Below are 26,410 nucleotides of genomic sequence, written 5' to 3' on the forward strand. Positions count from 1 at the left end.
CCGTTAGAGTTTCTGCTTGACCAGCTTTGGGTTGGGATAGATTTCTAGTTTGTGCACAACCATCTCCCTAGGGACCCCGGGCATGTCTGACGGTTGCTAAGTGAACATATCTGCGATTGCCCAGAGGAAGGTGATGAGCGTGAGTTCCTATTTGGGATCCAGGTTAGAGCCAATCTGAACAGTCTTGGATGGATCCATTGGGTCTAGAGGAACTACTTTGACTTCATCGTGGGACTTCACGATAACCTTAGGCCTCGAATATGTCATCTCCTTTTCAGGTTGATGCTACGTGGCCATGTTCAGACTCTATTTGTCATAGAATAGGTATGCTTTTGGGCAAACCCAGACAGCGATGACCCCCTCGGGTCCTCATATCTTCACACACTGATAAGCGTAATGCCTGACTGCCATGAATTTGGCGAGAGTAGGTCTTCCCAAGATGGCATTATATGCCATCTCGAAGTTGACAACGTTGAACATAATTTTTTCTATCCAGAAGTTGTCATGCTTCCCGAAGGTAATAGGGAGCGATATCTAGACAATGGGGGTGGCCAAACATCAGCGCACTGCACCATGGAAGGCTTGAGTAACCAGTTTGATAACAGTCTGGGAGACCTACATCCCTTTGAGTGCGTCAGCGAAGAGGATGTTTAGGGAGCTCCCTCCATCGATAATAATTTGGGTAACCCTGTAGTTATTTATCGTAGGCTCGACCACTGTCGGGAAGCGGCTTGGCCTAGAAAGTTATCTGGGCAATCTTCTTGGCTGAAGACGATTTCAATGTTTGATCACTTAACAGCCTGGCAACCCTTGGGGATGGTAGCTAAGACTTCTCGGGCCACCATCTTGTACTGCCTTTTAGACTTGTAGGATGCAGAACCACCAAACATGTAGACGATCGTCCTCTTGTCTGGCTGAAAAGACATTGAATTTGTGTTGTCCTCACTACCGCTATAGCTAGAATCCCTACTATGGGTTGTGACCTGGGTCTTCATTCCTTTGGCCACTTTCTTGACCTCCGTTTTGACCATCTTCTTCTAGAGGCAGCACTCGCGGAGGCTGTGGTTATTGGTCTGGTGAGATCGCACCAAGGCTTACTGTTACGTTCGCCAGAGCCTAGTGTAGAGCTCTTGCCCCGGAAGGATCCGGGACGCTTGTTGGGACGGGTGCCAGACAGATCAGCAAAAACTTCCTCAGAATTATTTTTCTTGCCTTTGCCTCCCTTGGTGTTCTTCTTGCGAATGGCCTTTGCCTTGTCACCCTCAAGCTTGGGTTGAGGGTTCTTTATGCCTTGAGTCTTCTCCTTGATGAAGAGAAGTGTGTCTTCAGCCTTAATGGACTCATCGATGATCTTCATGAGCTCCTTGACCATCTCAGGCTCCTAAATGGTGATATCTTCAACGCATCTCTGGCTCCTAACCCCTCGTGTGAATACTTGTATGACATCATAGTCGCTGACCATGGGGATGTTGTTTTGTATATTGCTGAAGTGTCATACAAACTCGCGCAATGTTGTATTCTCTGTCCGCTCACAATGGTAGAGATCATTTTTTGTGCTAGGGCGAACGTATGTACATTGGAAGTTTGCTTTGAATACATCGCAAAGTTGTTCCCATGAGTAGATTATTCCCGACAATATGTCAATTAACCATGTCCTGGCTGCACCTTCAAGGACGGTAGGGAGGTAATTCGCCATTACCTTCTTGTCCCCACCAGCTGCTTGGAAGAAAGTGGTATAGAGCTGGAGAAACTCAACAGGGTTTGTAGTTCCATTATATTTCTTGATCATCCTAGGATGCAACCTTGTCGGCCAGCTTATGTTCTGCAGATCTAGGTAGAAGGCCAGACATCCATTGATGACGCCTTGCTTGGTTCTAGCAGCCTCAGGAGTTTTTCCCATGGAGATCGAAGATCGGTCCAGATTTGATTGATGTCAGGACATTCCCTGATTAGATCGCTGAGGGGTAGATGAAGCACCTATAGAAGACCTCGGGCGCTTTCACCAGTCATCGATGACCTCACGCAAGTCACTGATCGATGACCTTTGATTTGCGAGGCTTGGCGGTGGTTATTCGTCCGATTATCTTCTCAGGAAGCTTTATTCCAAGGGTTACGCCTCTCCGAGTTCGACACGTCTCGTGACGGGGGATTGCATGGTCTACTCCAATTAGCGTTGTTTTTAGCTAGGCTAGATGAGAGTTCTCAACCTAGATGATGACCTCATTCATCAAGTTGATTGTCGAGTTCATCAAATTCTTACCGACTAGGGTAACCAGATTCATCGGAGGGCGCATGATGGCCTCTTGTAGAAGAAGGATCCTCTTTGCAGGATTTAAAGAGTCTAGCCCCCTATTGGTGGTTGGAAGATGGTAAGATCAGGGCTCTGTTAAGGATCTGGGGAGGTGTTCTCATCTGGAGCTAACCATTGCCCGCACCCCAAGTCGAAGGACCCTATTGGTTTGTAGGATTGTCGTCATGACTATCTAGACTGTCACCCCCATCTCCAATGGGAAAACTTCTCAAGGGTAACCTTCGCTGGAGGAAGTGTCCAGTGCCATCATGGATGTTTTATCGGATTTCTCTGGGTTGGTGTCTTGACAATCCATGTTGTCAAAAGATGTGGGATTGATCCTGACTTGCTATGAATCAGACATTCATAGTTGTCTTGGCAGGCAAGTGATTTGAACTCGATGCAGTAATATTTGGCCATGGATCCATAAATTGACTTACTTCATCGCTGGAAAGTTGGTCGTTGAAATTCATCTGAGGGGTAAAGTTGTCATAAAACCCCTCATCCAAAAAACCAGTTCTCGGTGAAGTCTTGGGTGACGCCGATGGCATGTTCTATGTAGATTCTTCAATGCCTATTGTCATGATCCCCACAGATGGTGTCATGAATCGATGATTTGTGAACTATCAATTTAATAAACTTGTTGAAGAGGTAGGGGATGTTTTGAACTGACAAATCATAGGAGAACACACAAGATTTTTATACAGGTTCAAACCTACTTGAGGATAATAACCCTACGTCTTATTTGTCTGGTCAAAGTGCTCATGATAGAAATTCTGGATAGGAAGTCCCAAGTGGAGCAAGAGAGAGAGGCCAGCAGGGCCAGAGAGGCCGAGACAGAGCCGCTGCAAGCCGAGGCAGAGGAGGAGGCAACACCGCTGCATGCCAAGATAAAGGAAGACACAGAGCTACTGACAACCAACTCGACCATGTAGCATATGAACGGGATGAGTATGTGGAGGACAATAAGGCTGAGGAAGACCTAGCATAAGTCCAAAAGTTCTGCTAAAAAGAGCAAAGCCAAAACAATAGCTAGAGGACAAAACTGCCCCACCACCCGCTAATGACCTTGTGGAAGTAATGACCAACCAGACTCATCTAATGGAGGCCATAGTACAGGGAGCAAACGATAACCGTGGTTATGGTTTCAGACCACTGAGCAAGATGGCAAAATTAATGAGGATCAAGCCTCCAACGTTCGACAACACTGAAGATCAACTGGAAGCTAATGACTGGCTTAGGGCCATCACCAGGAAGCTTAATGTCTTCTTGTGTGAAGGTTGTGATAGGGTGAACTAACCTAGCAGCTCACCAGCTCACTGGGACAACAGTAATATAGTGGGAAAATTACTACGAAACATCAATGGATGCTGAAACCATCACCTGGGAGGAGTTTAGGAAATACCATGTGGCAGAAGGAACCATGGAGATGAAGGCTGATGAGTTTCGTAGCCTAAAGCAAGGTCCAATGACGGTGAACAAGTATATCAGAAAGTTCCTGCTATGCACCCAAAGATGTGTCAACCGACAAGAAGCAGGATCACTTCAAGAAGGGACTGCATCGTAGCTTGTATGTCCAGCTAATGCCTGCCATCTATTTGGATTTCGACACATTGATGAACAAGATAATCCTCTTAGAAGAAGCTCATGCACCCATAGAAGTGGAGAGAAAGAGGAAATTCCCTCACCAAAGGCAGAGGTAGCAAAACAATAGGTTCCAAGGAAACCGATCTAGTCCACGCCAGAGAACCCAACACTAGCAACGACAGACCATGCAGTATCAGACTCCGGAATCCACATCCCGCATAGTAGCACCAACCTACTGTAATCCCAATGCAGGGCAGTCCCAACAGAGTAGTGCCCCAATGCTAGCAAATGCGACGAGAGCATGCTTCATATGTAATCAGACCAGCCACTTCATTAGATACTACCCCAATACCACGGGGTTCCTTGGGTGCAAAAAGATATATTTTTCTATTTTTTGGGCCCCAAAAACATCAAAATTTTAGACTATTACTGCCGGTTCCAAATCTAACAGTGATAATCTCCGATTATTACTACCCGTTATTCACTACCGACTGGATAACTAGCAATGAAAGTGGGTTACCAGCTGGCAGTATAGGATATTTCTGTAGTAATGATTGCTGTGATGTAGGCTGATTACATATGCATGAGTAATGCCTTGAAACAAGCAACATCTCTCCCTTTTGAAACACTCAATCGGTATGGTATACGTATGACTTCCATATTCTATATAGCATGTGCTGTTCAAGAGTCACCAACGACATCGAAATCACGACGCTCGACCAGCCCGGTCGTAGCTTAATTTCCCGCCATTGGCGGCGGATTGTATTATATTAAATTCATGCATGCATGCTAAAAAAAATCAATGTACCGTAAAAAAAAAAAAACAAGCATGTGGTGGTTAGTACATAGAACTAAGTTGGAAGTTAGAGAAGGGTTGACATTTCGCACATTGGCATGCATCTCGAAAGCATCATGAGTACTTTTCTTTCTCTCTTTCTACCGAGAAAAAATATTAGGATGGGTCAGTTTTGGTACCAAGATTACATACGAGTGACTAAATTTCAAAGCAGCATAAACCACATCTCTGATGGGTCAGTTTTGGTACGAAAAATATTAGGATGCATGCATGGCATTTCCAACTGCCCTTGTTTAGGAAGTTACTTGAGCACCAATGGGAAAAGGAGGACGGTAGCTACAAGATAGGCTTGTGATGTATAGATGTCGTCACTAGTGCAGCTGTACAAACACGCATGCATGCACGCGACGGCTAACATTACGTTCTCTGCTTACGTACGTACGTACGAATACGTGATTGATATGGCAGTTAGTTTAGCATGTCGTGTGATGCCTGCTTGCTCGGTTGGTAAGAAAATAGCGTGCTCAAACTTTTTCCAAAAAAACTAAACTTGTATGTTTTTTATTTTTTTTTTATTTTCGAGGAGTCTCATAAGTACCTAACAAGCAACAACTAGGCAAACTGCGCATCCTGTGAACGAATCATCGACAGAAACATACGTTCCCTGCATAATCTTGGTTTGGGTCTCTTTGATTGGTCAATCTTCATTCGAGTTCTCTGGGTGATTACAAGTCTCGTGACGGATACGATATATATATATATATATATATATATATATAACATTGACATATGGATAAATATCAAGCTGACAGATCGATGACGATCGGGATGAACTTTCTCATCCTTTCTTAATCGAAGATTCGAAGTAATCATACTTATTAAAGTTTAGCCATCTGTTGATTATCTTAGACACGTGTGGAAATGTATGGCCTATTAGCTGACCAAACGTGTGCCCCGTGACCAAGTCGCTCGAAACTTGCATGCAGGTTGCACATGCAAAAGACAAGCTCGCAATCGAACATGACTACTTCTGCATTATGATTCGGGTTAAGTGAAGCCACTGGATGGTGGTTTATCAACGAGAGCACAGAAGTCCACTCAAGCAGGAATAATGCAGACGTGATATTGAAACGTATAAACACGGAGATCATTTTCAAAGGTTTACCTCCTCTAGTCTTCCATCATGTTGTAGTTAAGTTCAACTTTATCATTTTCTTCTACCAACATTTGATAGAACCACTACAACAGAACTGGCCATCCACACCAGATCATCAATGTCGAGTAGGCTTGAACCCACACTGTGAAGTATCAGTACCGGTTCATAACATTTTGCTCTCGATCAATGATTGAGCTGGGGTGAACCGACACTGATACATAATATCAATGCCGGCTCCTAGCACAAATCGGCACTGATACTTCAGTATCGGTTGGTAATCATGAACTAATACTTATACTTTTTTATCAGTGTCGGTTCGTGTTACGGGCCGGCACTGAATATCTGACCGGACCCAAAATTTGGATTCACTCTGGTTTTGGCTCATGTGTTGAGGTCCGGCGCAATCAATCTCTCTCTCTCTCTCCCTTATCTCTTCCGCACAGTTCCTCTCTCTCCCTTATCTCTTCAGTTGCTCCCTCCCTTATCTCCTCAGCTAGCACACGCCGACCGCTGGAACTCGCATGTGCAAGCGTGCCCGTGCAGGCCATCACCGCCTGCCCATGCGGCAGCGAGTCAAGGCCTATGTGCTGCGTGACGATGTTGGGCACCCCTCCTTGGTTCTCAACTTGGTGTATGTCGTCCTCAACTCTGGTGGCCTGATGTGAGCTCCATGGCTATTGCCTCAACCGGCAACATGGGAGGCGGTGGGTAGGAAACTTCGACATCGGGCAAGAAGGCTACTGGTCATGGCGGTTAGCACGGTGAAGACAACGGTGTTGATGATCACATAGGCTGTGGTGAGCCCCAGGAGTGTAGATATGGAGGACAAGCCCTAACAGCTACTAGATCTAGATGAACAGGGTCCTCTGCCATTCCTAGGGAGGTAAAAACCAGCAAGAATGATTCATGTATGTTTGTATCGTTGATTTCTTTCTTCAGTTGGTCAAGTGAACTCATGTTTGTATTCTTTATAGCAGGATTTGGGAGCCTTGCTGCAAAATGACTCTATTGCAAGTGATCTGTCTTATGGTTCCCATAGATTAGCTTTACAATTATCGTGTTTGTGCAGATCCGTATGACATTGTTCAGAGAATAAAACCGTGAGTACATGTTTTGATGTATGAGGACTATCACGTGGTTGCTTTTGTGTGTTCTTGTTCCGTTCCGCGATATGGTCAGCGACTCATCGGATCGGGACAGTGGCGGCAGCCGATTCGGCTCGAAATCGAGCCAGCTCATTTTTTTATTTTTTATTTTGCTGCAAGAACCTTTTCAGTACCGACTGATAACCATGTACCGACAATGCCGGTTCATAAACCAGCACTGAGAGTAATGGACTATCAGTACCGGTTCACAAACCACCACTGATAGCGTTTTTTAGCCGGCACTGATGACTATTACTGTAGTAGTGAACAAGTAAATTTACTACCCTTCATCATTTTTCACTTATCATTTTAGACATCAATACGATCTCCAATATACATCTTTGACTATTACTTTATAAGCATTTGTTATTAAAAAGAATCGAAAATATAATCGTCTGAGAGTAGCCTATCCTGCAACGAGGCAGAATGCATCTGCCATTTATTCTTCAAGTGTTAAGTAGCTAATCACTTGTGGTGCTTTGTTTCTGAGTCGTTTGGTAAAGTTATAGCCACTGATTTTGAATGAGTTGCACGCTGGTGGGTTAGCAATAAGAGAAGTGCAATCTTGAATATTATATCTTCGACTGCCTCGTGGTGCTTATAGAAAATGCGCAATTCTGTGTGTTTTCATGGACATGTGTGGATTCGGATGAAGGAGATCTGGAGGCAGATGCTAAGAATGCTCCTGCGATTGCGCAAGATTTGCAAGGATTCCTAGTTTCAGGGTTGGGAGAGAGACTCATACACAACAACTTTTTACAACAACAAGTTCATCGTCTCGAGGGAGACGGAAACGCAAGAGCTGAAGCGAGCGAAAGACGTACCACATTGATGATACATGGCCATCAGCTGTAGGTGGCTACAGCAAATTCTATACGACGATAAGCGCACAACCACGGCTATATTTGACAATAAGAAAAGCAACGTTTCTCACAAATCACATGATATTATTGACATATATATAGTTATCCATAGTAATTCATTTTATCGTATGTAGTTGACAATTTATTTTCATATAGGCAGCACGTGTATATATATATTTAACATGCATCGTGCATTGGTGGATGCACCTCTGCATGTTGCACGTCGTATGATAGTGTCTAGTACGGGCTCTGTCCGAGGACGTTGCCGGGCGGGTTGTAGCTGCAGATGATGAAGACGCCGCCATTGTTGTCGCAGACGGCGAGGGCACACCCGATGGCGGTGGAGTCGCGCCATACCACCTGCGTGTAGTGCCCGCACATCTGCCCCGCTGTGCAGGAGTTGCTGTCGTAGTCGTAGAACTGCTTCTCGGACACCCAAGACCCCACGGCGTTGGACGCCGACCAGTTGGCGCCGGCGGAGCCCCAGAAGAGGTTCTCACCGTAGGGACCGCTGGAGTGCTCCAGCGCGCAGTCGCCTTGGCGCTGCGCCGCGTAGCTCTGCGCGTACGCCGCCACGTTGTCATCCCACGACACCGGGCCGACGCCCACGTCCGCGCGCGCCGCGTTGTGCAGGTCCACGTAGTCCTGCGGCGAGTTCTGCGCCGCACACGGCGCGACGACGATGGCCGCGAAAGCCAGAGCTAAGCACGCTAGCTTCGGTGAGTATGCCATTGCTAATAAACCTATGAAGCTTGAGTGATATTGCACCTTGTATATGTGTGTGATTAGCTTATTGCCGTTGTGATGCATGAGCTGTGGCGAGTGCCAGGGGTATTTATACTGTAGTAGCGACGAGAAAAGACCTCGGTGACTGCTCCAAGATACTTCAAGTAAACTGTAAAAGAAATGGAGATTGATGGGACTTGGTCAGTCAATGGTGGCCACAAGAAGCAATTTTTTTCCCCCGAGAGGGGTAAGAATTTCATGGACGCGATGGCCGATAGGAACGTGCTGCAGGATTGAATTTGTTGGCTCCTGCCTTAAGATCACGCGCACGCCTGACCCACAATCAGTTTACGTCCGACCACTCGACCATGTAAGCGACCAGCAGTGCATGCTCGACCACGTAATCTCTCAACCACACAGGCGTTCGACCACGCGGACGCTCGAGCACACGACCACCGAGTACGTGCTCGTGTAGCTACACACAGGTCACGACCTACCTATCGAGATGCAAAGACAGATCAAACTCGGCGAGAACATATTCCCACAATCTTGTTGAGAACAAGCAAGACTCAAGAGCAGATCGAAATTTGTCTGGTGGAAAATTCAGACTCAATTAACTCACTACAATCAGGGGTTACAACTCAATATTTAAAGAGACTACTAACCGAACTCTAAACTGAATCAATTTCGACTCGAACTCTAACTACACGTACTCTTGCACACATACGACATCCAACCCGTATATGAACCATATACGAACTAAAGTTTCTGACTTGAATACGACTCCTTGCTTTCGTGTTGCTTGAAACGAGTCCCCGAGGCCCACGCTGAGATTAGTCCAACATACTCCCACTAATCCTGCTGTGGGCTGAGATCACGAATTCCTAGTAGATGTCGCGTGACCGCCAGCTTCACCACCGCCAATGCCTTTGTCGGAGCATCGGCTCGCTGCTCCTCTGTGCTGATGAACTCCACTTCAATTTGGCCTCCTTCAACACACTCACTAATGAAATGAAACTTGGTGTCAATGTGTTTGCTGCAGCCGTGAAACACTAGATTCTTCATCAAAGCAATTGTCGATTTGTTGCTAGCCAATAATTTCACTACTTTAGATTCTTCTCCTATTAGCTACTCTAACATACTTCTAAGCCGCAAAGCATGGCATGCCACCGCCGTTGCTGCAATGAATTCAGCCTCGTACAGAGACAGAGCCATTATTTTCTGCTTCTGCAAGTTCCATGACACCAAGCTATCATTGATATAGAGAGCCATACCTCCGGTATTCTTCCTGTCATCTATGTCACCAGTCAGATCACTATTAGTGTACCCAGTGATTACTTCTTCTCTTCCTCCTCTCGAATACACAAGCCCATAATGAATGGTGCCCTTCAAATACCGAAGAATTTGCTTCAATGCCTTGCGATGCATCACCATGGACTTCTCCATGAATCTGCTTGCCACCACATCAGCAAATGAAAGGTTAGATCTTTTGAGGAGTAAATCCCTTAGACAACCAATGATACGGCGATATTCAGTTACATCCACCGGCTACCCATCTGGATCCGTATGCAGCTAAGTCCTCTCTTCCATGGGGAATTTTGTGGGATTGCAATCCAGCCTGCCAAATTGACCAAGGACCTTCTTCGCATATGTTGTTTGCTTGATTAATTCTCCCATCTTCTTGCGCTACCTCAATCCCAAGATAGTAATTGAGCAATTTGAGATGGGTCATCTCAAACTCACTCATCATCTGCTGCTTGAATCTCATTGGAAATAGAAATCGCATTGAAAATACTCTGTTTCTCTAGCACGTGGGCCCCACCGGAGTGGGCCAACCATCCCTCCCTCTCCCTCACGTGCAGCCACCTGCCCTCCCTCATTCTCCTGTGATCCCTCTCCACCGGTCAAGCACAGGGGAGCTGCCCCCTCTCTCCCTCTCAAGCTCTCTCTTACTTCTCCCTCAAATCCGCCCACAAGAACTTGGATTCGAGGTGAGTATGTGGTAACATCGCGATCCTTAGCTTATAAGCTTCCTATCCCTCTAATTCGTTTGCTCTTTCCCGAAGGATTTAGGCCAGATTTGATGTCTTTTGGTGTTTAGGGTTGAAACACGAGAAGCACTGGCGTTCATCCTCCTCCCGAGCGATTTCCCTCTGTTTCCTCCTTCACCCACTGGTCCCCAACCTCAGAAAAGCACCTTGGGTAAGTCCCCTAGGCATACATGTCAAAAATCCGTGTTTTGGTTGGATAGATATCGAATTTGGAGCTAAGGTTGTGAAGTTCTAGTGTTCTTGAGCATTGAAGGCAATAGCTGAGTTTTGGACGATTTCGGCTTATACGTGTGGTCGTATGCGGTAGAGGAGGTCAAGAGGGTGCTCTAGGTCCAAATACCCACCCCAAAAGCCACTGGAATCACCAGAATCATCGCCAGTGAGCCCACCAAGTGCCTCCGGCCGCTCCGAGTAGTCTGACTGTGATTCTCCGTGGTCTGACTATCGTTCCAGTGATCCGACCGCCCCTCGAGCCGGTCTAACCGCCAAAACCCAAACCTCTCTGAATCGTGGTGGTCTGACCACGATTTCCGGCGGTATGACCGAGACTCCCAGCGGTCTAACCACCCCTATTGGCGGTCTGACCGCGGTCAACTCAGACAAAACCGTTTCAGCGCAGTTCACTGTTCGCTAAAACTTGTAAAATTCATAATAAATTCTCCATAGCTCCAAAAATCATGAAACTAACATTTTTGGTTTCATAATAACCTAATATGCCTATTAAAAATGTCTCCAACCATTAAATAATAAATTAACGTTCTAAGATAAATTAATTTGGTTAAGACTTTATTAATTCACCGTTAATTCTTTACAAGTCCAAAATTAGTGAAACCAATTTTGCTAGTTTTCTTATGACTTGTTCTAAATAGGAAAAATAGTTTCATGCATTTTGAAGCATATTTTATAGTATTTCATCATGCTTATTACGATGCATTATTTTCTTTAGCGATCGTCGAACCGGAGAGTAGCGGGTTTTCACGAGGAGGCTTTGTGGTTAATCTTGTTTTGAATAAGAGCAGCAAAGTAAGCATCTACGCATATTGTAACTATTAGTTTGGATCATATATATCTAAATTGATAAATTACGCTTTATGTATGTTTGCATATTAGTGAGTCATTTGTTAGGAGATATGGGTAGAACCTATTTTGATGCATTACCTTTACCTTGTATTATTGATGATCCGTAGCCCTTGTAGCCGGGTTTTAACGTGATGATGTCTAACTTAAAAGAGCTGCGACATGCTTAGTAATGCATAGGTCACCGGTAGAAGTCGAGTGGTGGTATGTTCCATCGCTCGCGAGCTTTAGGTTTATTTATTGTTCACAGTGATAATGTCGATGGTGTTGGTTGGATGAGTGGTGAGTATGAGACGAGATGTGGGCGGTGTTAGGGGTGTTATCTACTCCAGAGGAAAGTCCTGGGGGCAGGTCGGGAGAGGAAACCGGGCATTGTAGACCGCTTGCATCGTTTAAGCACCGTCCGTTGGTGTCGTTGGCCTTAGCACTTTTTTGTACTGACCACATGTCGTATATGGGAACGGTAAACCAAGTATCGTAAGTCACCGCATTCATTTGACCCTGTGGTTGAGGTGTGAGCGGGGATGCTATTAGGGGTGCCTGAGGTTGTGCCGGTAACTCGTCGTACGCACGGGACCTAGGTGGCTTCCACATTAACTCAACCGGGGCACAAAGGTTTGGGGTGGGTACGTGAACGGTTGATACGTGAATCATCACTCGCGACTGATGGGTCATGTGGGCGGTGGTCTCGTGTCATGTGGGTCCAGGAGTACTCCCCTGCAGGGTGTAAAATCAATTCGAATTGCCACACTCTCGGTTATTGAGCAAGCTTCTGTCCATCTGCATCAGTTGTAGAGTCATGCTTGTGGGATGATTGGTATGTTGGGAGGTGGTTGGTCGTTACTATTGTTGGTCTATTATGGTTCCATTTACAATATTTGTTATATTATGTTGTTGGTTATGGAATAGTTTGATATAGGGATTCTAGTGTAGATGCTCACACACTTGTGTCAAGTTTTTCTTTCGCATAATAAGTTACTTAACCTTGTGGCCTTTTTCCTTGTTAATGGCTCAATGCATAATCCTTGGAGTCGAGCTATTTATATGTGTTCTATACGGATTAAGTCTTGCAAGTACCTTCGTACTCAGCTTCTCTACAGGTTTTGCAGGTGAGGAGGAGTCGTGTTTGACTACTTCATGTTCGCCGATGTCGGTGGCAGGCAAGACTAGTGCATCCTACTCTCTTATAGCGTGCTTTTGGGTGGAGTCTAAGGGCATATGGCTCCGCCTAGTTTTTGTGCTGATAGGTTTTGTTCTGCTGTGTAGTTTATCTTTTGTTGTAAATTGTTGTAAATCATGATGCTTAAGAACTTGTAATATAACTTTAATTACTTGCTCTTTCTTAAGCTATGTTGTGATGCAAAATGTTGGAAGAAATGTGTTCCGATCTTGGGCACAAAACACGTGTAGGGACTACCGAGGTGGTATTCTGATTAATCGTTGAAGTCGAGAATATGTAAGTGATCGAATTAATGATTAATTAGAATATTGTTTGGACGGTTCCTCACATCCTCCTCCTCAAGGTCCACCCTTCGAGAATCTCTCATGATGTCGTCGATGTGCCTGTCACGAACAGGCCCTTTGTTTGTGTTGCTACTGCCGCTCGGCAACGGTGTAGCCTGATTATCCGATGGTGATTTAGGGGTCGGCATCACTATATGTGTGGCAGGAGATGTCGAAGCGATCAGTGCCATGCATGCAACAGCCTGCGCCCTGGTAACTAGTCCTCCCGGTGTCACCTCGCCATCTAGCGGAGTTAATGAAGGAGCTGGATCGACTTGTGCCACGGGCACTGGTACGCCTACCGTACCACACCCGTGAGACGCAGAGCCGTCCACTACCGGCTCGGTGATGAACTCCACCTTAACGGCGAAATCTGATGGATCCCCTCCGCCTGCGCTTGTACTCTAATTCCACTCCACGTCTTCTTCAAATTTGACATCACGACTTACATGAATTTTCCCGCGTCATTGATCAAAGAGATGGTGCACCTTGCATCCGTCCTCGATGCCAAGATACACCGTCTGCTGGCTTCGGTCATCGAGCTTCTTCAAGTGTGGCATCATTACTTTTGCATGCGCCATGCAGCCGAACACACGAAGGTGTGCTAGGTGTGGCTTTCTTCCGTTCTAGACCTCGAACGCAGTGCTATCGTCCAGCGCCTTCTTCGCTAACCGGTTCAGTAGGTACATTGTGTGCAACACTACCTCCCCCCAAATCTTCCAGGCACGTTCGTGCTCTTGAGAAATGACCTCACTGTCGCCAGCATGGTCTTGTTCCTCTGCTCCACCACGCCATTTTGATGTGGCGTGCATAGCCGGGTGAACTCGGAAGAGAGAAACTCCCCATTGCGATCAGTCCTCAATGTTTTAACACGTTGCCTACTCGTGTTCTCGGCCTGCAGCTTGAACATTCTAAATATGGAGCAGGCTTGGTACATCGACTTGACCATATACCCCACATCCACCGTTATTAATCATCAACAATTAACATAAAGTAACAGTTACTGGCGAGAATCGATGGTGTGAACAACCCATAGAGATTAGCATGTAGCAGCTCAAGTGGCTTCTCCATTGTAAAATTCTCATTGCCAGGAACGACTGCCTCACCTGCTTCGCTACCAAACACCGTTGACATAGCTAGTTTGAGTGCGTGATCAGTGATACCCCTATCGCCATTTCCTTGTCAACGAGCAGCTTTATAGCATTCAAGTTGACATGACCAAGCCTCGCATGCCATAGCCATGCGGGGTCTTCAAGGTTAGCTAAGAAACACACTAGCATCGCCTGATGCAGCTCGATCTTGTAGACGCAATTTGGAGTTTTCCTCACTTTCATTAGCAATCGCGTAGGACTACTATCATATACGCGTAGATGTTCAGCATCCAGGATCACCTTGTGTCCAACCTCGGTAAGTTGTCCTAGGTTGATGATGTATCTGCACAGTCTATTAATGTAGTAGACCTCCTGTAACAACCACTGGTCACCATTTTTACAGCTAAACTGGATAGATCCTAAGCCCATGATCTGCACCATGGAGCCATCATCGAACTTCACCCCTGCGAGTGACACTTTCATCCAATACTCTGAACTTCTCTTTATCACCGGTCATGTAATTACTAGTTCCGTTGTCCAGGTACCAAACCTCAGAGCTGGAACCAACCTCTATGGTGTCGCGTAGCTCCGCCTTCAACTTCTCTTCATTCAGCAACATAGCATGCCGCCTTTGCTGCAGACCTGGTATCATCTCCTCTGACACTGCGAGCAGTAAGGCTAGCTCAGTGTCATCGGTACATGAGAGATGTCTCACCTTTCTCTTCCTCCTTCTTCTTTTGTGCCTTGCATTCATTCACGTAATGCCCCATCTTGTAGCAATTGTAGTAGTTAATGTGACTCTAGTTGCGGTGACCGCCGCCTTAGCCGCTCTCCTCATCATTACGTGATGTACCACCACGTCCACCTTTTCCATGGCCTCTACTGCTTCCATGACCATCTCGACCGCGGTTGCTATCTGTAGGAGGGTGGTATTTACCCTTGTTGCTTGATGAGGAGTCACCGCCATCCTTCTTCTATCGCGCCTAACACTCAGCCTGAGTGAGCAGAAGCTGGCTGTCACCAGTGTTATTGCTAGAGAATGCACACGAGTGAGCACATTCTTCAAAAGCCTTCAGCCGCCCCACGGTTTCCTCGAATGGCATCTTGTCAAGGTCGTCGAACTGCTCGATCCCGACGATCACACTCAGGAATTGATCCAGCATGGTGTCGAGCAGCATCTTGATAATGCAGCGCCATCGAGTGTCTTCCCCAGATTGGCGTACCTCACAGACATGGTGTTGAGCTTTCCGACATACTAGTTCAGTGTCTCTCCGTCCTGCATGCGCATGGAGTTGAAGTCACCCTTCAATCTCTGCAGTCGCGCGTTCTTAACACGAGGCTAGTTGCTCAATCCGTTGCTTGTTTGGAACAAGAGTTTTCATAAGAAGACCTTTTTCCCATTAATAACAAAACGGATTATTCCGGCTCCAAAGAACCTTGTCTTGAGATAGTCCCAGACCCCCTTCGTAGTTTTCTTCCTTGCCACCTGCATCTGGAGATCCTCCAGGAGTGCTTGGAAACGATGCGACCTTGCCTTCTTGTCCTTCTTCTCGTCGATGGCCACTCTGGTCATCGGCTCCACTGAATCCTAGATGCCTTGATCTTCCATCATCGCCTGCACCCAGATTACCCAGCTCGTGTAATTCTTCGCTGTCAGCTGCAGGTATAGGAACGACCCACCACCGCTCTCCCACGTCGCCTCGCCCTGAGGAACGATCAACATCTTCATCAGTTAGTGCCAAATTCGTTTCAGGCTCTGATACCAAATGTTGGCTCCTACCTGAGGATCACAGGCACGCCTGACCACGATCAGTACGTGTGCAATCAGTTTGTGCCTGACCACGACCAGATTACGCTTGACCACTCAACCACGTCAGTGACCATCAGTGCGTGCTCGACCATGTAATCTCTCAACCACACAGGCGTTTGACCACGCGACCACCGAGTACGTGCTCGTGTAGCTACACACGAGTCACGACCTACCCGACGAGATGCAAAGACAGATCGAACATGCGTAACTCGAACTCGACGAGAACATATTCCTGCAGTGTTGTCAAGAACAAGTAAGACTAAGGAGCAGATCGAAACTTCTCTAGAGAAAAATTTAGGCTCAATTAACTCTCTACAATCCAAGGGTTAGAACTCAATATTTAAAGTGATTGCAAACCTAACTCTAAAATGAATCAATTCTGACATGAACTCTAACTGTGCGTACTCCTGCACACATACGACATCCGACCCGTATACGAACTATATACGAACTAAAGTTTCTCACTTGAACACGGCTGCTTGCTTCCGCACCATGTGAAACGAGTCCCCGAGGCCCACGTTGGGATTAGTCCAACAGAATTGGATAAACTTGAATGACTTAGAAGACTTGCCCTTGAAGTAGCACTTGCAAAATGGGCAGGGACTTTTATTTGGAATGTGTACTTCATCTGGTATGGCATATATAGCTGGAAAGCTAGGGTTCCAGAAGATTATTTATTTTGATTTTCACAGGAATTTTAAACAATTAACCAGCAGGCAACAAAATTGCCAGCGTGGCATTTGCATATTATTTGCCCGAGGAGTATCATGGATGTTCGGGCAACTTAATCGCTAAGACAAATTAAATCAAAAAGTGTTCTACTTGTAGGGTAGAAACCATCTTGTGTAGGGTGTTGGAGTTCCTTGAATATTTGATTTGTGACAAGTATATATACGCGTGCATTGATTTATGTGAGTGTCACTATCAGGCTGGTCGAAACCAAGAAATGTTAAACCTCTTGTACAAGCGGCCGCTTTTATTTGTGAGAGTTTTATATGCACGAACAAGATATATAGAACGAGTAAACTGGAAAAAGAAACGGTAATTGATCGCATTATTGGTCAGTCAATGCAAGTGTGTCACCTAGCTAGCTAAATTTTGTCCAAGAGGGAGAATAATTTCATGGACGCGATCGATCGATTTGCACCTAGGATTGCTTCGGATAAACTTGAATATTATGTAGCTCAAGGACTTACCATGCTTTGCATGGAAAAACGTGTGTAAATTAAAAGGAACTAGCGCTCGCCAACCTGTGCATACGCATGGGCGATAGTAATAATTGACTATGATTTCGGTAATTCTTTAGTCTAAATTCATCTAAATTCGATATCTATTCTTCTATCTTTGTGTATGATATCCATTAGGGCTCATTTGGTTTTTCATTTGGTGTTATTTGATTCTTCTGTAGTATAGAAAATTATTGATCGTAATCGCGTTTGCAGAACCGGAGGAGTTCACTAAGGAACCGGAAAAACCCGACTTTGACCAAATTTTAGAATAAGACTTCAAAGAAGGCAAGTTATATCTCCTTGATCATTTTGAATCTATGTTTTCAACAATCTAAATTGATCAACTTAAAAATATAACTTATTATCGCATGTGCTATGTAGTGTGCTATTCTCAACTACTTGCAGTAGTTAAATCCTCTCAAACAATTATCATGTATTAATTAAATGTATTATCCAGAATACATATCACACTAGGATTTACCTGTCATTATCTATATTAACGTCGGAAGACAGCTTAATATCTAGCATGCTTAGGATGAAATACATCTCTTCAGAAATGTCGCTAGTGGAAAACATCTCTTTGGAGATGTCGCTTCACTGAATAATTAATTCAACTCATACCCATATGCCATGAATCTTTGTGATTATGAAATCCTTGATGTGGTGTGGGATATGGCAGGTGGTGTGTAAAATGGGTGAAAACCATTTAGCAGGGGCAAGTAGAGTAGTTCTCTGGTGAGGATTCTCTTAAGTGCTTGAATTACCCGCGTGGCATTCATTGCCAGTTGAAGATGTCTGCCCTGGCCGTATAAGTACCGAATAATTGTGCCATCATGCTAAGCCACCACAGTGCAACTATGCATCCTGTATGGACAGGACTTAACTTTTCTATCCTCCGAGAAAACTGGACATTTTACCTAGAGGTCACGGAAGCAAATAGAGCCCAATTATCTGTTAGGTGCTTCACGAATGTTTATAGAACCAGACTCTTTTCGAAGGTCCCCGTGGTACCTTGTCATCCCTTGCGTAGACTTGAAGCACTTGAGATATCTTGTAGTATAGTCCAACAAGAGAAGGTGATAGCTAGAAGTGTCTCGGTTTGATTCGGTCCTTTGCTTGCAACGGTTGGAAGCTGAGCATATCATGTGGATACATCATACAATCTCTTTAGAGTGTAAATTTATTTGAATAGTTGTGCCCACAGTCATGGCATGCAAAGCAATGATCTCACTTGGTTAGAATCGGTGTGTGTGTATCTTTGGTGACTAAGTGTGTGGAGACTAGATGTCTATGTGATGAGGTTGATGGCTTGATCTGCCAGGAACTGTGTAGTACTAGAGGTACACCATACACAAAGATAGAGATTATGGAGCGAGGTGCAACCCCTCCCAGGACCGAACCCCCTTACCAGATAAACCTTATTACCTTGTTTACACAGTTTTCAAAGTTAACAGCAGAGAATATAATTGGATACCTGCATAAATTATTTTATGCTTAAAACTAAAACCATAAATCCTTATCATTGAGTCATCCTTTATGCATCTATCAAACCCTTGCAATAGTATAGGACTTGCTGAGTACCTTCCGTACTCATTGCTATCATTCAGATGAGGAAGCAGATATCGACTTTGCTAGAGACAAAATACATGGATGAGGAATAGACTAGTTGTTGCATTCGGACCTTAGCTGCCTGTGGCTTGTTGTTGTTGTTCCGTTGTGATTTTGTTGGATTGTTGGCCAGGCTTGTAATACTCTATGGTTTAAGACTTTTTTATGTAACCTTAATACTTTTATATATGATGTATTACTGTGATGTCACAATTGTTGTACTATGCATATCAACTTTTATATTTAATCTGGAGACCGATATAAGAGGCATATGATATCTTGGGAATGGGATCTTATAGGAGTGGTATTAGAGCCATACTTGGCTGTGGAACGTGACCTTAGGATAAATGTGTTCGTTGTCTCCTTAATTTCTAACAATTGTGTTGTGAAAACTTCTTTGCATACCTTATGCCTTGTTGCTTTTTGAAAACTCCGTTATGCTGGTTCTAAGCTTCTACTTTTCCTCGCCAGATGGAATATGAAGTCCAAACTACATTGTGTTGTCTGCGAGTGAAGGGCTTTCCCTAGTTCTTGTGGGAAGCTTTGTGCCGTCTGCGGTACACTAGGTGTCGAAAGTACACAGTATGCAATTACATCGAAGATGGCTCTCAAAAGTACACAAGGCTCCTGATTTCGAAGCTTTGTACCTCAACTCTTGATTTCTCTCTTATCCTCCGGAGAATAGATGGAGCCAGTGAGGCAGTCGTCTCGCATTCAGCAGCGACACCACATGATCCTCGCAAATGTGGCCATGAGAGGGTTTCTGGAAAGGAAGTTGCAAGAGAAACTAGAGGGAGATTCCAGCAGGGCTAGAGAAGCTGAGGCAGAGCTATTGCAAGCTGAGGCAGAATATGAGGCAACGCCGCTGCAAACCAAGATAAAGGAAGAGGCAGAGCTGCCAACAACCAACTTGGCCACGAAGCATATGAACGGGATGAGTATGTGGAGGACAATGATGCTGAGGAATATAAGGTAGAAGACCAATAATTATATTAAGGAGTGGTACAACAAAGCCGCCACAACAGCTAGTGGACCAAACTACCCCCCCACCACCACCAAATGACCTTGCGACAGTAATGGCCAACTAGACTCATTGGACGGAGGCCATAGCACAGGGAGCAAACAATAATCATGTTTATGGTTTTGGACCACCCAGCAAGATGGCAGAATTCATGAGGATCAAGCCTCCAACATTCGACAACACCAAAGATCCACTAGAAGCTGATGACTGGCATAGAGCCATCACCAAGAAGCTTAATGTCATCATGTGTAAAGGTCCTGATAGGGTGAACTAACCTAGTAGCTCACCAGCTAACCGACACAACAATAATATGGTTGGAAAATTACTGTGAAGCATCAGCGGATGCTGAAGCCATCAACCTGTGAGGAGTTCTAGAAATACCATGATCCAGAAAGAACTACAGAGATGAAGGCTAACGAGTTTTGTAGCCGAAAGCAAGGTCCAACGACAGTGAACCAGTACATCAGAAAATTCATCAGGCTTTGCTGCTATGCACCCGAAGATGTGTCATGTGTCAACCTACAAGAAGCAGGATCGCTTCAAGAAGGGACTACATCACATCTTGTATGTCCAGCTAGTGCCTATCATCTATTCGGATTTCAACACATATATGAACAAGACAATCCTCTTGGAAGAAGCTTGTGCATCCATAGAAGCGAGAGAAAGAAGAAATTCCGTGACCAAAGGTAGAGGCAGCAAGACAAAAAGTTCCAAGGAAACAGATCTAGCCCATGCCAGAGAACCAAACACCAGCAAGGACAAACCATGCAGTATCAAACTCCAGGATCCACATCCCGCACAACAGCACCAGCCTACTGCAATCCTAATGCAGCACAATCCTAGCAGAGCAGCGCCCTAATGCCAGCAAATGCGCCGAGAGCATGCTTCATATGCAATCAAACCAGCCACTTCATGAGAAACTGCCCTAATGGCATGAGGGTTCCTCAGGTGCAAAAGGATATTTTTTTTAATTTTTTAGCACCAAAAACATCAAATTTTTGGAATATCATTGTCGGTCCATGCATAACAGACTATCACTGCCGGTCCATATTACAGACTAGCGGTGATAAGTATATCACTGCCAATTCTAAGTCCGGTAGTGATAGTCCCTGACTATTACTACCCGTTACACATTGTCAGCTGAATAAACGGCAGTGAAAGTGGGTTACCAGCCGGCACCCGGCAGTATAGGCAATTTCTGTAGTTGTGATTTCTGTGATGTAGCCTAATTACATATGCATGAGTATGCCTTGAAACAAGGGACATCTCTCCCTTTTGACACACTCAATAGGTATATACGTATGACTTCCGCATACTATATAGCATGTGCTATTCAAGAGTCACCAACGATATGGAAATCACGACCCTCGACCGGCCCGGTCGTACCTTAATTTCCCGCCATTGGCGGCGGATTGTATTATATTAAATTCATGCATGCATGCTAAAAAAAATCAATGCACCGTAAAAAAACATGCATGTGGTGGTTAGTACATAGAACTAAGTTGGAAGTTAGAGAAGGGTTGACATTTCGCACATTGGCATGCATCTCGAAAGCATCATGAGTACTTTTCTTTCTCTCTTTCTACCGGTACTAGCAGTGAACTGAAAATCAGTTTCTTGAGTCATGCATAACGAGCATGTATGGCCCGTCAGAACCAGCAGTAGTTAAGATTGCATACGAAAAAATTAGGATGCATGCGTGATTGGAAGATGCATAAACCACATCTCTGACGGGTCAGTTTTGGTACGAAAAATATTAGGATGCGTGCATAATTGGACGGCATTTCCAACTGACCTAGCTTGTTTAGGAAGTTACTCGAACACCAATTGGAAATGGAGGACGGTAGCTACTAGCTAGGCGTGTGATGTATATATGTCGTCACTAGTGCAGCTGTACAGACACGCATGCATGCACGCGACGGCTAACATTACGTTCTCTGCTTACGTACGTACGTACGTAATACGTGATTGATATGGCAGTTAGTTTAGCATGTCGTGTGATGCCTGCTTGCTCGGTTGGTAAGAAAATAGCGTGCTCAAACTTTTTCCAAAAAAACTAAACTTGTATGTTTTTTATTTTTTATTTATTTTCGAGGAGTCTCATAAGTACCTAACAAGCAACAACTAGGCAAACTGCGCATCCTGTGAACGACTCATCGACAGAAACATACGTTCCCTGCATAATCTTGGTTTGGGTCTCTTTGATTGGTCAATCTTCATTCGAGTTCTCTGGGTGATTACAAGTCTCGTGACGGATACGATTTACATATATATATAACATTGACATGTGGATAAATATCAAGCTGACAGATCGATGACGATCGGGATGAACTTTCTCATCCTTTCTTAATCGAAGATTCGAAGTAAGCATACTTATTAAAGTTTAGCCATCTGTTGATTATCTTAGACACGTGTGGAAATGTATGGCCTATACGCTGACCAAACGTGTGCCCCGTGACCAAGTCGCTCGAAACTTGCATGCAGGTTGCACATGCAAAAGACAAGCTCGCAATCGAACATGACTACTTCTGCATTATGATTCGGGTTAAGTGAAGCCACTGGATGGTGGTTTATCAACGAGAGCACAGAAGTCCACTCAAGCAGGAATAATGCAGACGTGATATGGAAACGTATAAACATGGAGATCATTTTCAAAGGTTTACCTCCTCTAGTCTTCCATCATGTTGTAGTTAAGTTCAACTTTATCATTTTCTTCTACCAACATTTGATAGTACCACTACAACAGAACTGGTCATCCACGCCAGATCATCAATGTCGAGTAGGCTTGAACCCGCACTGTGAAGTATCAGTGTCGGTTCATAATATTTTGCTCTCGATCAATGATTGAGCTGGGGTGAACCGACACTGATACTTAGTATCAATGCCGGCTCATAGCACAAATCGGCACTGATACTTCAGTATCGGTTGGTAATCATGAACTAACACTGATACGTTTTTATCAGTGTCGGTTCGTGTTACGGGCCGGCACTGAATATCTGACCGGACCCAAAATTTGGATTCACTCTGGTTTTGGCTCATGTGTTGAGGTCCGGCTCAATCAATCTCTCTCTCTCTCTCTCTCTCTCTCTCTCTCTCTCTCTCTCTCTCTCTCTCTCTCTCCCTTATCTCTTCCGCACAGTTCCTCTCTCCCCCTTATCTCTTCAGTTGCTCCCTCCCTTATCTCCTCAACTAGCACACGCCGACCGCTGGAACTCGCATGTGCAAGCGTGCCCATGCAGGCCATCACCGCCTGCCCATGCGGTAGCGAGTCAAGGCCTATGTGCTGCGTGACGATGTTGGGCACCCCTCCTTGGTTCTCAACTTGGTGTATGTCGTCCTCAACTCTGGTGGCCGGATGTGAGCTCCATGGCTATTGCCTCAACCGGCAACATGGGAGGCGGTGGGTAGGAGCCTTCGACATCGGGCAAGAAGGCTACTGGTCATGGCAGTTAGTACGGTGAAGACTACGGTGTTGATGATCACATAGGCTGTGGTGAGCCCCAGGAGTGTAGATGTGGAGGACAAGCCCTAACAGCTACTAGATCCAGATGAACAGGGTCCTCTGCCATTCCTAGGGAGGTAAAAACCAGCAAGAATGATTCATGTATGTTTGTATCGTTGATTTCTTTCTTCAGTTGGTCAAGTGAACTCATGTTTGTATTCTTTATAGCAGGATTTGGGAGCCTTGCTGCAAAATGACTCTATTGCAAGCCATCTGTCTTATGGTTCCCATAGATTAGCTTTACAATTATCGTGTTTGTGCAGATCTGTATGACATTGTTAAGAGAATAAAAGCGTGAGTACATGTTTTGATGTATGAGGAATATCACATGGTTGCTTTTGTGTGTTCTTGTTCCGTTCCGCGATATGGTCAGCGACTCATCGGATCGGGACAGTGGCGGCAGCCGATTCAGCCGATTTAGCCGGCACTGATGACCATTATTGTAGTAGTGAACAAGTAAAATTTACTACCCTTCATCATTTTTCACTTATCATTTTAGACATCAATACGATCTCCAATATACATCTTTGACTATTACTTTATAAGCATTTGTTATTAAAAAGAATCGAAAATATAATCGTCTGAGAGTAGCCTATCCTGCAACGAGGCAGAATGCATCTGCCATTTATTCTTCAAGTGTTAAGTAGCTAATCACTTGTGGTGCTTTGTTTCTGAGTCGTTTGGTAAAGTTATAGCCACTGATTTTGAATCAGTTGCACGCTGGTGGGTTAGCAATAAGAGAAGTGCAATCTTGAATATTATATCTTCGACTGCCTCGTGGTGCTTATAGAAAATGCGCAATTCTGTGTGTTTTCATGGACATGTGTGGATTCGGATGAAGGAGATCTGGAGGCAGATGCTAAGAATGCCCCTACGATTGCGCAAGATTTGCAAGGATTCCTAGTTTCAGGGTTGGGAGAGAGACTCATACACAACAACTTTTTACAACAACAAGTTCATCGTCTCGAGGGAGACGGAAACGCAAGAGCTGAAGCGAGCGAAAGACGTACCACATTGATGATACATGGTCATCAGCTGTAGGTGGCTACAGCAAATTCTATACAACGATAAGCGCACAACCACGGCTATATGTGACAATAAGAAAAGCAACGTTTCTCACAAATCACATGATATTATTGACATATAGTTATCCATAGTAATTCATTTTATCGTATGTAGTTGACAATTTATTTTCATATAGGCAGCATGTGTATATATATATTTAACATGCATCGTGCATTGGTGCATGCACCTCTGCATGCTGCACGTCGTATGATAGTGTCTAGTACGGGCTCTGTCCGATGACGTTGCCCGGCGGGTCGTAGCTGCAGATGATGAAGACGCCGCCGTTGTCGCAGACGACGCGGGCGCAGCCGATGGCGGTGGAATCGCGCCACACCACCTGCGTGTAGTGCCCGCACGACTGGCCCTCCGGCGCCGAGCAGGAGTTGCTGTCGTGGTCGTAGTACTGCTTCTCCGCCACCCACAAGTCGACGGCGTCCGACGCCGACCAGTCGGCGCCGGCGGGGCCCCCGAAGAGGTTCTCACCGTAGGGCCCGCCGGAGGAGTGCACCAGCGCACAGTCGCCTTGACGCTGCGACGCGTAGCTCTGCGCGTACGCCGCCACGTTGTCGTCCCACGACACCAGGCCGACGCCCACGTCCGCGCGCGCCGCGTTGTGCAGGTCCACGTAGTCCTGCGGCGAGTTCTGCGCCGCGCACGGCGCGACGACGATGGCCGCGAAAGCCAGAGCTAAGCACGCTAGCTTCGGTGAGTATGCCATTGCTAATAAACCTATGAAGCTTGAGTGATTTTGCACCTTGTATATGTGTGTGATTAGCTTATTGCCGTTGTGATGCATGAGCTGTGGCGAGTGCCAGGGGTATTTATACTATAGTAGCGACGAGAAAAGACCTCGGTGACTGCTCCAAGATACTTCGAGTAAACTGTAAAAGAAATGGAGATTGATTGGACTTGGTCAGTCAATGGTGGCCACAAGAAGCTATTTTTTTTTTCCCAAGAGGGGTAATAATTTCATGGACGCGATGGCCGATAGGAACGTGCTACAGGATTGAATTGAATAAACTTGAATGACTTAGAAGACTTGCTCTTGAAGTAGCTGTTGCAAAAGGGGCAGGGACTTTTATTTGGAAGGTGTACTTCATCTGGCATGGCATGTATAGCCGGAAAGCTAGGGTTCCAGAAGATTATTTATTTGGATTTTCACGGGAATTTTGAACAATTAACCAGCAGGCAACAAATTTGCCAGCATGGTATTTCCATGTTATTTGCCTGAGGAGTATCATGGATGTTTCAGCTCTTGGGTTGGGTTTTAAGAGAGTGGCTTACAATGGGGAGAGTAAGATTGTGTTCACCATATCTACTACCCTAGATGCTGAGAAGTCCAAAATCAATACCGCACCACAACCCATCAAGAAACCAATTCCACAACCCACAAAGAAGAAGCCCGCACCACAACCCAAGAGAGCTCCACAACCTAAGATGAGAGAGCCTGTAAGAGAGCCCCGAGTGACCGACAATCGAGTTCCTGAGAGACGCTACCACTGCACCTACTGCCAGAGAGATGGTCACCTGGTTGGGTTTTGCTTTCGCCGTAGGAGAGATGAGCGGCGTGAGTGGGATTGGAGCACCCGGGACATGTACCGCCCCTCTATTGGTGTACATGAGTCTTTTCCTCGCTTCCACGCACGAGTTCCTAGCACTTTTCAGTCTTTTGCTAAAGGTGTTGCCCGGCATGGATTTTACCATAACTCATATGGTTTTGGTTCACATGTAAGAGGCTTTGAGTCTCAGCGCTTTGACGGACCATATTTTCCTCATCGTGGTACTCACCCCCAGCGTGTTGGTGTTGAGTTACCTACTGTTTCTGCTTCAGGGCGGATGACCCAGTACTGGATTCCTATGAGGTTTTTGACTAACCCCAGTACTGAGCCA

At 45.4% G+C, this 26,410-nt stretch overlaps 3 protein-coding genes across 3 annotated transcripts; all 3 read right to left on the reverse strand.

Moving 5' to 3' along the window:
• Positions 1 to 7,939: 7,939 nt before the first annotated feature.
• On the reverse strand, positions 7,940 to 8,629 carry LOC133893045 (pathogenesis-related protein 1-like). Its single transcript, XM_062334017.1, has one exon. It carries the CDS (start codon positions 8,567 to 8,569, stop codon positions 8,075 to 8,077), a length of 495 nt encoding a protein of 164 aa, XP_062190001.1. The 5' UTR covers positions 8,570 to 8,629; the 3' UTR covers positions 7,940 to 8,074.
• A 5,701-nt stretch (positions 8,630 to 14,330) lies between these two features.
• On the reverse strand, positions 14,331 to 15,463 carry LOC133892284 (uncharacterized). The gene is made up of 5 exons (XM_062332969.1): positions 15,333 to 15,463; positions 15,139 to 15,280; positions 15,001 to 15,055; positions 14,776 to 14,948; positions 14,331 to 14,657 (listed from the first exon to the last, which is right to left on the reverse strand). Exons 1-5 carry the CDS (start codon positions 15,461 to 15,463, stop codon positions 14,331 to 14,333), a joined length of 828 nt encoding a protein of 275 aa, XP_062188953.1.
• Positions 15,464 to 24,567: 9,104 nt separating this feature from the next.
• LOC133892844 (pathogenesis-related protein 1-like) lies at positions 24,568 to 25,302 on the reverse strand. The gene has a single exon (XM_062333812.1). The coding sequence runs from the start codon at positions 25,236 to 25,238 to the stop codon at positions 24,738 to 24,740; it is 501 nt and encodes a 166-aa protein (XP_062189796.1). The 5' UTR covers positions 25,239 to 25,302; the 3' UTR covers positions 24,568 to 24,737.
• Between the last annotated feature and the right edge of the window lie 1,108 nt (positions 25,303 to 26,410).

Source organism: Phragmites australis, chromosome 15, assembly GCF_958298935.1.
Source record: "Phragmites australis chromosome 15, lpPhrAust1.1, whole genome shotgun sequence".
NCBI classification, from domain to species: Eukaryota; Viridiplantae; Streptophyta; class Magnoliopsida; order Poales; family Poaceae; genus Phragmites; species Phragmites australis.

What these genes read in the sequence shown, in the direction of transcription:
- LOC133893045 (XM_062334017.1), bottom strand. Translation starts at nt 8,569, where the DNA reads ATGGCATACTCACCGAAGCTAGCGTGCTTAGCTCTGGCTTTCGCGGCC.
- LOC133892284 (XM_062332969.1), bottom strand. Translation starts at nt 15,463, where the DNA reads ATGCTGCTCGACACCATGCTGGATCAATTCCTGAGTGTGATCGTCGGG. An exon ending in TGGAAAAGGTGGACGTGGTG is followed by an intron (nt 15,056 to 15,138) that starts GTACATCACGTA and finishes AATTGCTACAAG; the next exon opens with ATGGGGCATTACGTGAATGA. An exon ending in GTGATAAAGAGAAGTTCAGA is followed by an intron (nt 14,658 to 14,775) that starts GTATTGGATGAA and finishes TGGTTGTTACAG; the next exon opens with GAGGTCTACTACATTAATAG.
- LOC133892844 (XM_062333812.1), bottom strand. Translation starts at nt 25,238, where the DNA reads ATGGCATACTCACCGAAGCTAGCGTGCTTAGCTCTGGCTTTCGCGGCC.